This window comes from Cinclus cinclus, chromosome 5, assembly GCF_963662255.1.
Source record: "Cinclus cinclus chromosome 5, bCinCin1.1, whole genome shotgun sequence".
NCBI classification, from domain to species: Eukaryota; Metazoa; Chordata; class Aves; order Passeriformes; family Cinclidae; genus Cinclus; species Cinclus cinclus.
Window position 1 is genome coordinate 61,953,118 of NC_085050.1, and position 15,383 is coordinate 61,968,500.

The 15,383-nt window shown below is 35.4% G+C and overlaps 1 protein-coding gene across 1 annotated transcript in view; it reads right to left on the minus strand.

Moving 5' to 3' along the window:
- LRBA (LPS responsive beige-like anchor protein) overlaps positions 1–15,383 on the minus strand; it is a 364,271-nt gene that overhangs the window by 257,236 nt on the left and 91,652 nt on the right. The window contains exons 31-33 of the mRNA XM_062493665.1: positions 11,504–11,582; positions 11,117–11,244; positions 8,843–8,904 (exon numbers count right to left, since the gene is read on the minus strand). Coding sequence (XP_062349649.1) covers positions 8,843–8,904; positions 11,117–11,244; positions 11,504–11,582 — 269 coding nt within the window. The remainder of the gene's footprint in view (positions 1–8,842; positions 8,905–11,116; positions 11,245–11,503; positions 11,583–15,383) is intronic.

Sequence of the window (15,383 nt, forward strand, 5' to 3'; positions counted from 1 at the left end):
AAAAGCCTACACATTATAATCAAACAAACTCTCAGCAATACAGCTTTAAGGGCTAAAATTTCTAGCTGTAGAGGGTGTGTTTTCCATTAAACTCACACCAATACAACGTCGTCAATTTCTGACCAAATGCAAATAACTTTTAACTCATGAGAGTTTTTCTTCATATGAGCCTATAAAATATGAGAAGTCTACAAAACCACTAAAGGTTGTACTTTAAAAAAGGAAACCAGGGAGGAAAAACCCTCACTTTTGCCACAGAATTCTGTTTTAGTAAGAACGACTTAGGAAAGGTCATCTGTCTCCACTCCAGTGTGGCAAAGTATTTCAAAGAATGGTTCTGTGGTTCGTAACCCTACCTTTTATCCATTTCTCTAGCAAAATCCTGCAAGACGTGTTGAATCCTCCAATTGGACTGTTCCAAGAAACAATGCTTCACATGACTCCAAACAAAAATGGCACAGCTATACTACACCCATCTACTTGTACATCTCTATACACTTTCTTAGTCTAATACATGGAACCTATTTTTAACGTTTTTCATACTTCAAAATCACAAAGCTCACAATTCCTTCCTGGAAAGCTGATGTGTAGCATAAACCAAAAAAACACTAGTTTTTTGCTCATCTTAAAATCTCACATTGTACATTTCATCTCCAAACTGGAAGATGAGTAAACCCTTAAAACATCCTCCTGGACTAAGTATTATGGAAAGATATAAGGACATAAAGCAAACACATTTTAACTATTGAGACCACCACCTGCCAGGATACAACTACCAAGTGCTTATTGCATCACTAAGTCAAGAACTTATTATTTGTGCAGTATTGGCAAACAATTCTCAATACATTCCAACCTATTTCAGGCTTAAGGCAAAAGCAAAGTTATAAATTTGTTTGATTTCTACTACTAAGCAAACTGTCAATACACATCCATTCACTTCACACCATATTGTTTCTTGTATGAGTCTATCACAATTTTTAAACTGTTTTTAAAATTTAGCCAGTGACAGACACAGGCATTTTAAATGGCCTATCCATAAGTCATACTAAAAGCACGATATTTCTGAAGCCAGCAATTACATCTAAGAGAAAAGACAGAGTTCAAGCAGATCTTAAGTGAAACAAAGTGTGAACCTTAGCAATTTTAAGAATAGCAGTTTGAAAAAAAACTCCTACTTAAACATATTAGGGTGCTCTCCAAGCAATTCCATGGAACTCAAAAGGCAATTACAGGCCATTAAACTTTTCAACTATTTAGAAAGCAAAAGAATTCAGGGGAGGGATGAAGTTCTAATACACAGGTTTTACACTATCTTGGGGTTTCACACAAAATATATTGTAATAATCTAGTTCTGGAGACAAAATCTACATACTGCTTAAGTCAAAGAAACAAAATATATGCAGCTAATTTAAATGTAATTTCAACATACTCCGGTTCAAAGGAAAGGTTTTCCCAGCTGCTTCCATTTACTTCAATCTTATCAGATTCGCATTTCACAGTTATCTACCAATCTGATCTTCAGTTTCAGACACTTCAAATGTATAACATAGCTCAATGAAGCAAGTAGCAAAATATCCACAGCACATGTAAATCCATTTGTAATTATTCCAAGTACTCTGCTCAGTGACAAATACCAATCATGAAAGTTGTCAACAGATGTTTTCAGCATCATCAGATTTCAGACACAGAAACAAAACTCCTGCTTAGGAAGGAAAGAAGTCACACTATGCATAAACCGCCAGATATATCAGTGTAAGGGAGAACCCAGGTGGTCTAGAGAACAGATTTGGTAATGAAACCTTCTGTTTTGTTAGAAGGAAACTTACTGACAAGACAGTATTTAAAATTCAAGCACCAAAGGACCACATTTGAGGAGTCTGGATTCCACAGCCAGTGCCCACCCACACCTTCCAGGACTTTCGTTCACATTCTCCAGAGTAAATCCCAGTGACCACTAGCCAAACAGCTCACTGTGAATGTATCAAATGTCTTGCAATGCAGGAGAATGCAGAAACCCTCTATCACAACAAAAAAAAGGAAATAGCAATTGAGGCAAACAGATTAATCACAACGTTGCTTTCACAAACTGAGAGAGTTTAATTTCTTTCAAAACCAGACTCTTCTACACAACTGCTGAATGCCCTTAATGGACTATTAGCTACTTTGTGAGGATATGTTGAAACTTTTCAGACAGATTATTTTACCTGGTGATAGTAATTGTTACCTGAAACATTAATTGAACTAAAATCTCTTCTGCCCCAGGAGAATACTTTGATAGCATGGCCCCTGGCTACTGTGGGATCTACCTTTCCCTCTTCCTGCCTCTGACCACAGTCTCCATTTTGCAAAACTAAACCACTGTAGATTAAAACATACATTGCAGGGGAAAAAGAATTTTTGAGAAGAAAACAGTTTATAATGTAAAATCTTTTCACTGAAACTGTCAGAAGTGGCACTATACATAAAGCTCAACAGACATTTCCCATTTCCATCCAGTTGCATCCTAAAAAACATTGGGATGAAGATCTTCCATTTTATTTTCCACTTATAAGGACCATGTAATATTTGTTGCTAAATTACACTAGAAACATCCCTACTACTGCTTGCATAACAATTAATAACATTCTTGGCAATCCCATGTTTTCAAATATTAAGATTTACACAGTTTTGTTTATGTGCCTGCATCCACTTAGTACGAAGCAGATCTGAATCTAAATAATCCATAGTAGAGTAGGATGATCTAGAACATTCTCCCCTCCACAGCCACCTCATCCCTACAAAAAGCTAGGTTAGCAAATATTCTTCCAATCTTCAAATATTTCAAAATAAGACAAGCAATAAAAATCATTAAAAAAAAATTAAAAGTAAACAGAAGCGCACTGTAAAGTTTCTGGCACAACGTTTCAAGGAAAGTTAGCAATACAAGGCACAAGGTAAACACCTATGGGCATGACTCCTGCAAAATCTTCCCCTGAACTTCTCAATTTAGACTTCGGTAAGTTCTTTTTTCAATTTTTGTGTGTTAAGATCTAAATCTTTTTCATTTGCCTGATGAAGTTATGTTTCTAACCATTTTATCATGAAAACAATCTATCACCAAAGCATTTTAACTCAAGTACAGCTGCATTAATCTTTGATACAGACAAAAATCCTATTGGCAGAGTTCACACTGTATAAAAAGGAAATCTTTCCACTCCTTGTATCTTCTAAGTGGCTTTTAAAAGGAAACTAAGAGCACGTATTACAGTTGATAGAAAATCATCCAACAGCTCACAAAAACCCCTACAAAATCTACCCTTTATACCAAAATACACACATATATACATATTTGATCATATATCTAAAGGATTATCAAATTATTTTTCAACTTATTTGCAGCTGTTATAGCAAAGTGATTCGATAGAAGAACATTACTGTGATTAAAATGTCAATTTAATACTTGGGGCACCTAAGAAGTATTCAAACAGCATTTATTCTCTCATATCTACACCAGAAAATTTCTAAAGAGCTTTGATGAATCTGTTGAGTTTGGCTGCCATGGTATCACAGTGGCACTGGTTTTTAGATAACCTATAGTCAATTAAATTAAAACCTCACAGCAATCACTATAGTTATCCATCACATCAAATTGCACTTAAAAGTAAATTAGGAACCAGTGCAGATCACAGAGCATCAGCCTAATGTGTTCTCTCAACCAACCCTGAAAACCTGCCATCTTCTACATCAACTAAAATACCCAAGCAATTCAAAGGCTTGCCACATTTTAGAATACACTGCAGAAATCCATTCCTGAGATAATGAACTTTAATCACTGATGCAAAGCTTTTTTCTTGATCAGAGGATACTCATAAAAGCCTGAAGATCCCACTGCATTCCACAAACACTTAAGCAATGGCGTGGAAGAGGAAGGAGTGTGTAGAAAAATTCTGCTGAAAAAATCCAACTTTTGTTGCTCTTCCTTAGGGAAAATAATGGAATCATACGGTTTGAGTACATGGAACATGCTGGTATTGCTCAATTAAGATTCCTTATCAAAGTAAGAGAGATGAGACAACCAAGATGCTGCCCATGCAAGAGATGTACACTGACTTCTTTATGAGCACCAGAATCCACTAGCAAAGGGATTTGGCAAAATATTAAATACCATGCTGAAGAAACATCTGTGGCAAAAACTTCACCACTTAACCAACGACAATTAAGTTAGACAAGAAAAAAGAAAAAGAAAAAAGAAAGCAAGCTGAAGACCTCTAAGTTTTCCTACAAGGGCAGTGAGACCAACTTTCACTGTAATTTTCTTCTGTCTTATCAGCCTCTGCTGTATTTTTTAAATGCACATGTAAACCTCCAAAAACTGTCAGAGCTGCACATGACACGTTCAACCATGATTATATTTCACTGGGCAATATGAGGAGATGCTCTCTCTCCATATGAAAAATATTTGGAGTTTTAGGGTTCATGCTTCCCTCTTCCATCTTCCCATGGAAGTAATACTTTATCAAGGTCCACTATACACCTAATAGCCATGGTTATGTAGTTATATTGCAATATATCATATTAGTATTTCCAGAAGATAAAATATCTGGTGATTAAATGTACTGAATCATTGGTCTTGGTTTTACATACACCATCAGCTATCAGGAACGTGCCTTTAGTCCTTTTGAAAAAACACTGGATAGAGGAAGGAGGAACCAAGAATAAGAATACCTTGAACAAGCACATGTGGTACATGTGTGAGCAGTGATGGTGGAAGGGTCATACAAATTTCTGCAGTACTCATTAATTTTCTGTCATAGCCTTTTAAATAGGTTGGGTGGTATTCCATCAATTGTAGAAACTTATCCAAGAGCTGAACAGTGTTTGAATCAGTCAGTAAAATTTTACTTTGAGTCTAGAACATTTAGATTCAGTAGAAAAATGCTCCTAAGTAGAAAATGAATCTGAGAAGAGCCACCTAATTAGTACTCTGACACAAACCCCACTGATGATTCAGTTGACTGACTACAGAAAGCAGCATCTTTCAAATGCCAGAAATCTTGTAAATCCAAAGGCATCAAGGAAAATTACGGAACCTATTTCATACCTTTTCACATTGGAGTTACAATAATCAGACAAATGCTTCATTCTCATGAGTGAGAGAGAAATGTTTTTAATCCCTTCATGAGAGAGGAGGGAAGACCACAGTTTTTCCTGCACAGTCATGTATTTCAAGAAAATACCTGACAAATGAAAGGAAGCATAGTAGCACTTAGGCTTTATGGACATGCACTCACTTCATCCATGTCCCTTTGAATTTTAGGCACAGAGAGAGGCCTACTAGATGAAAATGCTTTCTTCAGGGGTGACATCAGTTTTCCCTTGCAGAAGTCTTGTCTCACAACTGCATGCGAGCACCTCCAACATGCTGATGTCACTCATTTAGAGGGGAGAACAGAAAGAGAACTTCCCTCTTTCGGCTGGTTTAATTACCCCGACAGGATGCCAGGCCAGACAAGATGGTGCTTCCAGGTTCACTGTACTGTATGCATTTCTGATAAATGGGAAAAGAATAGATGACCTGGCAGAAGGCTCAGACAATAACATGTGATTTACAGGACATGAATGCAGCTACTATAAGATTTATCTGACAGCCCTCTCCGATAGTGGACTGTTGAGTATCCGATGGAATGATTTCTAGTCTGGAAAGTCTGCTACTGAGTAGCCATACACATTATTTATTTATTAGATGTTTTGGGTTGAAACCATTTTTAAATGATGCACTTCACAATGCTCAGCCATAAATTTAGTTTTAAACCCTAGAAGGGAGGTAGTGTTATTGGAATGTGTGTCAGACTGAATTAGGATGAGCAACACAACGCTTTTATAAAGTGGCCTTGAATGCAACGTCGATGCCTTCAAAAATGATATTAATGTCAAATAAGCAGGAACACTTTGCAGTAATATTAAATGAAGGATTCTTTATGTTTTGATAGATTTATAGAAATGTAAGTACACACACACAGACATGTCTCAAAATGTAGTGCGTCTATCAAAAACACAACTGTTTTTGTCTTGGAAAAAGCCTTTTGTCTGTGTCTCAAACCACCTGTTTCCCTTTTCACCTTGTGTTAAACAGAAAGCAATATATCAACATGCAAACACAAAAACATTAAATAAGGGTCTTTTCCCATATGCCTAAATACATGAATTTTAAAGGAGAAAAGAAATTAACCAGTCACAAATAACGTCACAAATAGTCTCAGAGAATCGTACCTCTGGAATTTTTTTTTAAAATTACTTCACCCATTGAAGAGTTTTATTTTCACAATTTATGAAAAAATTATAGGATATTATTACTCCATTTTCTACTTCTGAGGAAGAAAAATATAATTCAGCCACAGACCTAAATGAACATCAGAAAAATGTCAGATGCTTCAGAAAAACTACCCAAGTACTTACTTCATATCTTCAATGTTTAAAATGAGTTTTGAGAAGAGGTTATCATAGAAAAAACCCCAAAGATTAATCAGAACAATCTTTCAATTTCATAAAACGATGGCTGACAAATTTGTGACGTTTTAAATCAAATTTGCAGATACTCACTTCATAACTATGCCACATTATTTATGTGATTAAAAACTGTTTTTTGACCTGATCTTTTGATCTTTGGCACCGCATCCTCTCCATCTCCTCTTAAAAATTAATTAAAATTTTAGCAAAAGGATATCGCTTCATTTTCCACCCTATCTTGCAGGGGGAAAAAAAGAAAATAAAAAGAAAGGAGAAAAAAAGAAAAAAAAATCAATCAAGCTCAACCCCATCTCCTCCCAGTATCTGTAAAATGTCGGCTTGAAATTCAATTTCATATCTCTCAAGCTTTCACGTAGCAAAAGACAGTTCACTTCTTAACAAAATAAATCACTTCTGTGATTGCCATGCTGACCTCTTTGAATTAGGAAAATTCAAAGTGAAAAATGTAATTATCACCCCAGAACAATCTGTATACATCTGGAGCTAATTTTAGATTCATTTCTCACATCATTTTTCATATTCTGCCAAAAATTACAGCTGCTATGTAACTTTAAAAAGACTTTGAGGTCTTTGTGACTTTATTGGTTTATTTCTACTGCTCCACAAAGAACCACCTCAGCCTGTGCAACTTGCACCACTAAGCAATCACGGTAGCTTCAATTTGATTAGATTAGCATTAAGTGGCATTGTGACACATATGACAAATAGATGCATTAGAGCACGTCATTTATTCCTTATCCTTTCCACTTCCTAAAACCAAACAAGTGATGTACAGTACAGAGAACAACATGACTTTACGAAAGATTAGATTACCTTACCCCAAAAAAAAAAAAAAAAAAAAAAAAAAAAAGACAAAGGTCAAGCACTAATTATTGATACAAGCAGCATGGATAGCAAAAACTAATTTTTCTAAATGGTGATACCAAGTTGTCAGACATATTTAATACTTGGATTAGTTTTTACTTTAACACATTCCTGAATGAACAGTAAAATTTGTTATGTGGATTTCTCAGTAGCAAAGATTCTTTTATAATTTACATCAGATGTAAGATCATATTCTAGAAGTTGTGAACAATGTTCACTTCCAGTATTGCCATATATAAAATAACAATCTCTAAATTCCAAAAGTTCCATAAGGAATATTAAATTCCTGTCAGGGTAAAATGATACTGTATTTCCTGAGGAAGATGGAAAACTAGATGAGCAAAGTTCTGGTTACATTCATTAATAATAACCTCACTGGAAAACATAACTACTCTTCACTAGTTCATTGTAAAATCTATTAGGTGTAATCTCCAGAAGTAATTGTTCTTATTGCACTTTATTGACAACGTAGACTATCGATTTTTCACACCTTCTATGATTCTTTCATTTGTATTCATGAAATGTCTATCAGCACACTCTAAATAAATTTGGCAATATAGGCACTAAAACGAATAAATCGATGTGAAGAAACATTAATTTTGCATTATCCTTATTCGGCAGGCAAGCAAACCATAGGGGTTGTAAATGAAGGTCAAAGGTTTTGAAATGGGTCAGAACCCTTGACCTCTAGACCAATACCATTCCCATTAAAAAAGGCTATTTTAAAGTTTTAAGTAGGGGAATTTACTACCAGAAACGTATAATTTTAAAGGCACCAAAAGAAAGGCTCAATAAAAACAGTCTTCTATTTAATTACAAAAAAAAAAAAAAAAAGAAAAAAAAAAAAGAACCCCCCCAAAAATCCAATTAATATAACATACATAATTTTTAGGATGTTCCTTAGGCTCTGTCTCTTTTTGAACCACAGGAACAGGCAGGTCTCAAGTTCTTACATATCTAAAATCACTTCACCTTTAGGAATGTAGAATGTCCCAAACTGATGACAACAAGGGTTGCTTCCTTGGATTTTTCTCAAATCCTTAGTACTTGTCAAATCAATTAGGAATGACAGGGTTTCAAAAGTATTTATCACTCATTTCATAACCTCTACACAAAAGGAAAAATTCTATTTATCCCAGAGGATTCAGCATGTAAAGATGGAGGAATCAATCTGTTTCTTTAACTTTAATATTTTATTGATCCTATCTCATCTTACAAAAATGACGGCATTAGAATTATGTAGGCACACCTACATCTTCAAGGTTATGTAAATGCTCAATAGCAAGGTAAAAAAACCCCACTTGAATAGATAATTACTATAATTTTTCTTTCAATCAAAAGACCTTGTACATTATCTATTTACCTACTACACATGAACCCAAATTAAAAGTAAAATTTAAAGGAAAATTTTATCTGTAATTTCCATTGTGTTCAAACAGATCAATTTCAGATATTTTTACTTAAACCTCACCTGAGAGCAAAGGAGCATCACCAGCTCCACAACTGAACTGCTAGATTTCATGCACACAAGACCTACAAAAGGAAAAAAAAAAAAAAATACATAAATGCATGCTCATACGGCATCAGCTATTAACACAAACTATTTTGAAGTCTTACAGATTAGAAGCATTTTCACAAACAAAAGAAAACCAAAATTTTCATGCCACCTCCAGTTCCATTTCGTACTTCACCAGCACAAAATAAAAGTATATAAGTGAGAGGGAAATCATAAATTCCATGCCTTCCGTCTAAAAGAAGCAGCTAATAGTAATTCTTACCCCCATTACTCAGTTTCATAAATGTTTGTATGTCAAAATGATCAGAAGTGTGGTTAACATATGTTATATTAATCCACTGTATCTACATTTTGCTATTTCTCGAAGGATTGGGTCATTATAGATGCAGAGAAGGGAAATGGCTTTATGACCTCTGCTTTCTCCATTGCGCGTTCTCCTTTCAGCCCCCAGCTATCAATCAAGTTTCCATTTTGTTTCATGGCAGCAGACATCCCAAACACTCTTATTAGTACTTTGACCCTTAACCCCACACTAAACCTAAGCAGAAGTGCAAGCAGTAACCTATTATATATTTTCAGTTGTTTACAAATTAATTTGAGTATTATTGTTTTCACATTTTGGTTTGGGTTTGTCTAGGACTGGAGTTTAGAACCAAAAATTAGTTTCATGTGTTTATTTTTGTCTAGACAGTTAGTACACTCCCAGTGATTATCCTCCTTTTTTTTCTGTCATCATTTTATGAAATACTCATCTACCCATGTATATAACTATACTACAGTAAAAATACTTTGAACCAGATTCTCTTTTATCTTCAGAAAAGTAATTAAAATGGGATATTTAGTTCCTGAGAAAATAAAGCTTTGAGAAAAACTGCTTTTCTGGTTTTTCTTATTAAATGAATGAAATGAATTTGTTCACAAGGCAGCTTCCATTAAAATGTTTATCAGCTAAAATGATGCCCACATGCATAACCAAAAGTAGAATTCCATTTTCTTGAGTCTCCCACTAAGAAATTCATACAATTCTTCCTTCCATTTCTTCTTACCTCAAATGGTAAGCAAGCTAGACTCCAAAACTAAATAACTTTAATTTGTGAAGTTTAATCAAGTCTCCATTCTGTTAGGGGCAGTCTTCAGTGAAACACTTAAGTGTTTGATACTCGTGTTTCTGACAATGCTCATATTCAGCACTACAAACAGGATGACTGCCCTAATCCAACAAACAAGTAGTTTCAAAAGTCTTTTAAAAAGAACTTAAATTCCCTAGGAAGAAACTAGATCTGTTAGTGCAAATACAGATCATGTGCAAGTGATCAGCTCAAGTTAAGCAACCAGGGGATTCTATCATGAGTGCACTTATCACTGAAAGCTGCAACAAACTCTTCATGTCACTTTTTCAACTGGACAAAACCTGAAAAATTCAATCTAAAATCCAGGGGGCAAAGCAATTTATATGATATAGCAAAATTTTGAGAAAATTGTAAAGCTAGTGTTGCACTGATAAATTCAGTCTTCCAATACGCACAAACTTTTAAATTGAGAACATTAACTGAGACTCAATTTTAAGCAGAGAGAAAACCACCAGTAGGAAGAAAACTCCATTTCACTCTCAACCACTTCATGCCAATCTTCCACCAGGAAGAGCCATGATCACTGGTGTGCACAAGAATCCCCATCTCAGATGGGCCAGAGAATTCTCCTCCATACTGACAATGTATTCCTCTTATCTGTATGGTTCCCTCCCAGTTAGAAACCAAAAGGCCAGAAGCAGACTCACGTGCAAGAGATAGACCAGATCATACTCCACTGACATAGCTCCCAAGAATCCTTCTGTTGCAACATCCCAGTAAAAGTGTCAGGCTTTTCTACCCAACTCTCTACATCATATACTCTACTTGTATCAAAGTGTTGACCCTGACACCAAAATTTCTCTTAAAGCTCACAAAACACATTTTGTACATCAGCTTGTATGGGACAAATGGCCAGGAGAGCTGGAAAACAAAGGAAGATTGACACAAAGAGGTAGCAGAGATAGCAAAGGTGAGGAGGCAATGACAATGATTTCACAATCTCAGAGGCCTAAAGACTGAACAGGAGGCAGTGAAATCCAGTGGAGAGCACTGCCTTTGGGAAGGCAGGAAGAAAGCTTCTAAATAAAGAAATTTTCAGTCTCCAAGGCATAACAAAGAACACAAAACCCCCCTTTTTTAAATGGAAACTTACTTGTACCTTCTATCAGCAACTCCTGCCCATGGCTGCCCAAGAGAGTCCGAGAAAGAAAGGGAGCAAAATCCACAAAAATCTCTCTCAGAAGTGGGGCAGCTTTTTCCAAAGCATGCTCAAGCCTGTCTGTAATACTAGCAGAGACATGTGATTAGCAATAAAAGAAGGAAGTTGCTGAAATTTTGTAAAAAGGAATATAGATTTTTGACAATGTTTAAATTATATACATGTATAAGAAGAAATTATCTCTCATTATCAATATTTTCCCAAACCTCCATTAGTTATTGAAAATCAGCAAAAGGACATTCTTAAGTTATGTGGTATCAGAATATCAATTGTAGTATCAATAACATGAGCCACAGCACAGCTGTTCAGATCAACTGGAGAAGTTACCTCATATTGGAGGCAGAATCCTCAGGCACTGAAGAAACTGCAGGAACAGATGGCAATTTTGAATTAGATGATCCCCTTCCTACAAGAGAAAGCAATAATAAACAAATTATATAAGAAAACATTCCAGGGATTAAGAAAAGCAGACCAGAAACTAAAGCCTTGAGTTTGAGCTCTGAGAAACCATGGTTTTCAAGTGCTGTGTAAGGACTAGGTGAAACCATTTCACCTCTTTGTACTTCAAATATTTTTTTTTCCTTAAGAGTCCTATTTGCTTGCATTCATATTTACCAGGTATGAGATGGCAAGGTTTTTAAATGCTGCTTTAGCATGGACAGAAAATAATTCAAGGAAGCATTGTAGTTTGTTCTGTGAAGCAAGTCAGACTAGGCTGCAGTGATTCTTTCTGGTCTTCTAAATCAGGATCCTCTCTGAACAAATTTAGTTACACAACTCTAGAAGTGAATACAAACAATGTCTTACACCTTTAATACTCCCATAATATGCTAATATATATAATTCTAATACATAATAATATACAGCCAAATAGTAATGTTTAAAAGCAATGTCTATTGGTTAGTGGATGTGTTCACCTAATGTCAAGTAACTTGCACAGAAAACCCTTCATACTTTTGTCAAATTTAAAATACATATTTGCATCAAAATCATGCATAAAACAGTAAGTGCATATATTCAACAGCCAGGTTAAAATTTTTGCAAAACTGAGACTCTGACAGTGGCAGCTATGTTAAAATTTTCCATTGCACTGCCAGTGTCGTTAGCGTGATGGCAGTGGTATAACCTCATTTATGAGTTATTAACTTTGCCACATCAATTATTCAAAGGTTGATAGGGAAGACTGGGTCATTTATGTATCCTACACTTACAGAAAAAAAGTGGTTGTGTTATGTCAAATTGATACTACATGGCTCTCATCAGCACAGGAGGAATCTGTAAATATTAAATTCTGCTGTTCAGTATATAAAGAGAAATACAACCTCCCTATACTGCAGTATGGATTGGTATTAGCAATGATGAACAGGGGGCAAGCAAGACAGCCAGAGACATCACAGATATTTTCTGCCAGGATAGGAATGGTGACTCACAAATCTTACACTGCATTCCAAGCTATAGAGAGGAATGAATCTTAGCAGACAGGTTTCTGTGCATTTCCCAGGAGCATGACTGCTCCTAGTCCATCTGCAATCCTATCTCTTTCCACCCCGAGACCCTGTCCTATTCTCTTTCCTCTCACCTTGCCAGTTTCAGATTTTATGCTGCTGGAATGGAGGAGAGAGGAAAAAAAATGAAAAAAGCCTGAAATAAGAGAGTTTAATCATTTTAGTTCTCACATCTATCTTAGCAAAGACATGACCCTTCTTAGAACTGTACTATAGAAAAATTCCTGATGGTCCCACCTACCTTGGAGTTCATTAATTCAGTTAAATGCAACCTCTCTGGAAATCAGCTGCTGAGATTTTGAAACTGTCTACCAAAATGTGTCAGCTGCAACTTTTTAAATATTTTCAACTTGACTGAAGTAGATTTGGAAACAGAAGGCAAAGATATATCCCTGAGATAGCAAATTTATTTCTCCTGTCAAATTTCAAATTTTGCTCCAAAATTCTGGCACACAGAGCTTTCTCCAAGAAATATCAAGGGTTTCAGGTGGGTGAGGGTTTTTTGTTTTTCTATCCAGAGAAGGTGGTTTTCTCCAGTCTTGTTTCAAAGGCAGCACAGAAACTAATAAAATAAACTAGAATATCATAGTCATGAGAAGTTCTGCTCTCATGTTTTTTTTCTTTCTTCAGAGATAGGAGATATCTTTGTGAATGTGATTCATTTGTGCTTTTCCTAAATTCAACACCTGACGCTCTTATGCTGACTGCTGTATGGGTATGGCAGAATTAGAAGGAAAGTGAGTGGGTCATAGAGAATGAAGGATATGAAAGTGGTGAACAAAGTGTTAGCTGAAAGCAAAGTAAAACGTGAACCTTCTAGGCACTAAATATCCTAAATAATTTATCTAATAAAGACTAATCAAATATATATTCCTGAAAGTTTCAATGGTGATGGCAAGATGTTGTAGATGTTCTCACTATTTTCATGGCTATAATTCTTTTTTTTTTTTTTAACAGCTAGTTTTCCATGGTCAAACCACCGAAAATATTTTGGATATTTCCAACAGAAAAGCTGTCAAACACAGCCTCCTGCACAGAAAAACAAAGCCCACATAAGGCAACAAAGCCACATGATTCAATAGTTTGCCAGATACTTAACAGCTACAATACTTTCTTTCATTTTTTTATTCTTTTAATTATGACTTTAAAACTACTATGTCATTTGTCATGAGAAATGTTGTATTTAAATAATTTGACTAGAATATCCAGCATTCTCCCTTAAAGCCCAACATCCCCATTGTTATTCAGCAAGTCCCTGTAACTTAGAAATACTCTGAAGTCCATATGTCAACAAGTGGATTTACAGGCACACACTGCCCATAAAGGAAATCAGCACACGGATCTGGGTAGTCCAACACAGTACCAAACAGAAACGGCACACAAAGCCTTCAAAATAAGAAAGGCTAATTTTGTGAGGAAGGCTTATTTTTGTGTGTTGACAAAACACGCAACACACAGGTTGTGGAAGCAGCATGTCCTGATACAGAAATTCTCACACGGTTTTTACCACATCTAAAATCTGTCATCAGTAGTCCACTACTCACTGGAAATGGTTATATACTCAATAGGATATACAACTAAAATCCTACCCTATTAAAGCAAAGATCACTTCATCAGGATAAAATAAGATTTAACAGAGAAGCATAGCAGCATGAGTTTTTAAATTAAAGGAGAAAAAATAATTCTGCACAGTACTTGGGCCATCAGCTAAAAAACTGAAGAAGAATAAGGGGAAAAAAAAATAAGGGAAACATCTGTAAGGACAATGAGAGGGCATGATGGCCATCATGAGGTTAATAAAGAAACATACTCTGTATTTTAGGGTAACTTGGCTTTCTTGTTATTTGTTTTATTTTGTTGGGATGGGTTGGGGTTTTTTTGGTTTTCTGATTTTTCAACAGGAGTGGTAAAAGTATTATTTTTTTCTCCTAGAAATAAAAGCAAACTACACAAAACAGACTAGGCATAAACATAAAACTCTGCAATTTTAAGTAAATATCAACTTTTAAAAATAGACATAACAGAAAAGGCACTGATAATTTGAATTTAACAAAGGGTAAGGTAGGCATTATATAAACTATTATTTTTGAAGATTACATAAGGATATTTATGGTCCGAATTTCTTCATGCTTATCAACACCTAAAACCACATTCCAAACTCAGATATATTTCACTAAAAGGGGTGAAGCTCAGATTTATCCCAGCTGAGAATTTCAGGGTTCTTTCAATGGGATTAGGCACAATGATTTTTGCACGCAGATTTTGTTTTGTGAAAGTACATTTTTACTTTATTTGGCTCAGAGGTGGCTTTTTATTCTACTTCTTTTCTCCTTTTAGTGAAAAAGATGAAAATACTTCAGTAGCATATTTTCATCCACAACACACATGTGGGTAAGAGCAGTAGCTACTTCAAACATGTGGAACTAAACTGACTTATCTCTTCCTTATCCTTTCACTGATAAACTGGCTCCTTCAACCTGACAGTTTTACAGACATTTGCAAGAACATAAAAGAAAATGCAAATAGATCATCTGTCTAGCACCCTTTACAGTGAAACCTTATTGTTTATTCAAGGTCCCCAAGGGTCTAAACAAATAGTGTCTCAAGCAATAAAATATTGTTAAAAAACTCCTTGTGCAAGATCCTCATGCTTTTGCATGTACACTTACAAAGTGCACTTGGCAATGCACAAGCAGTATATG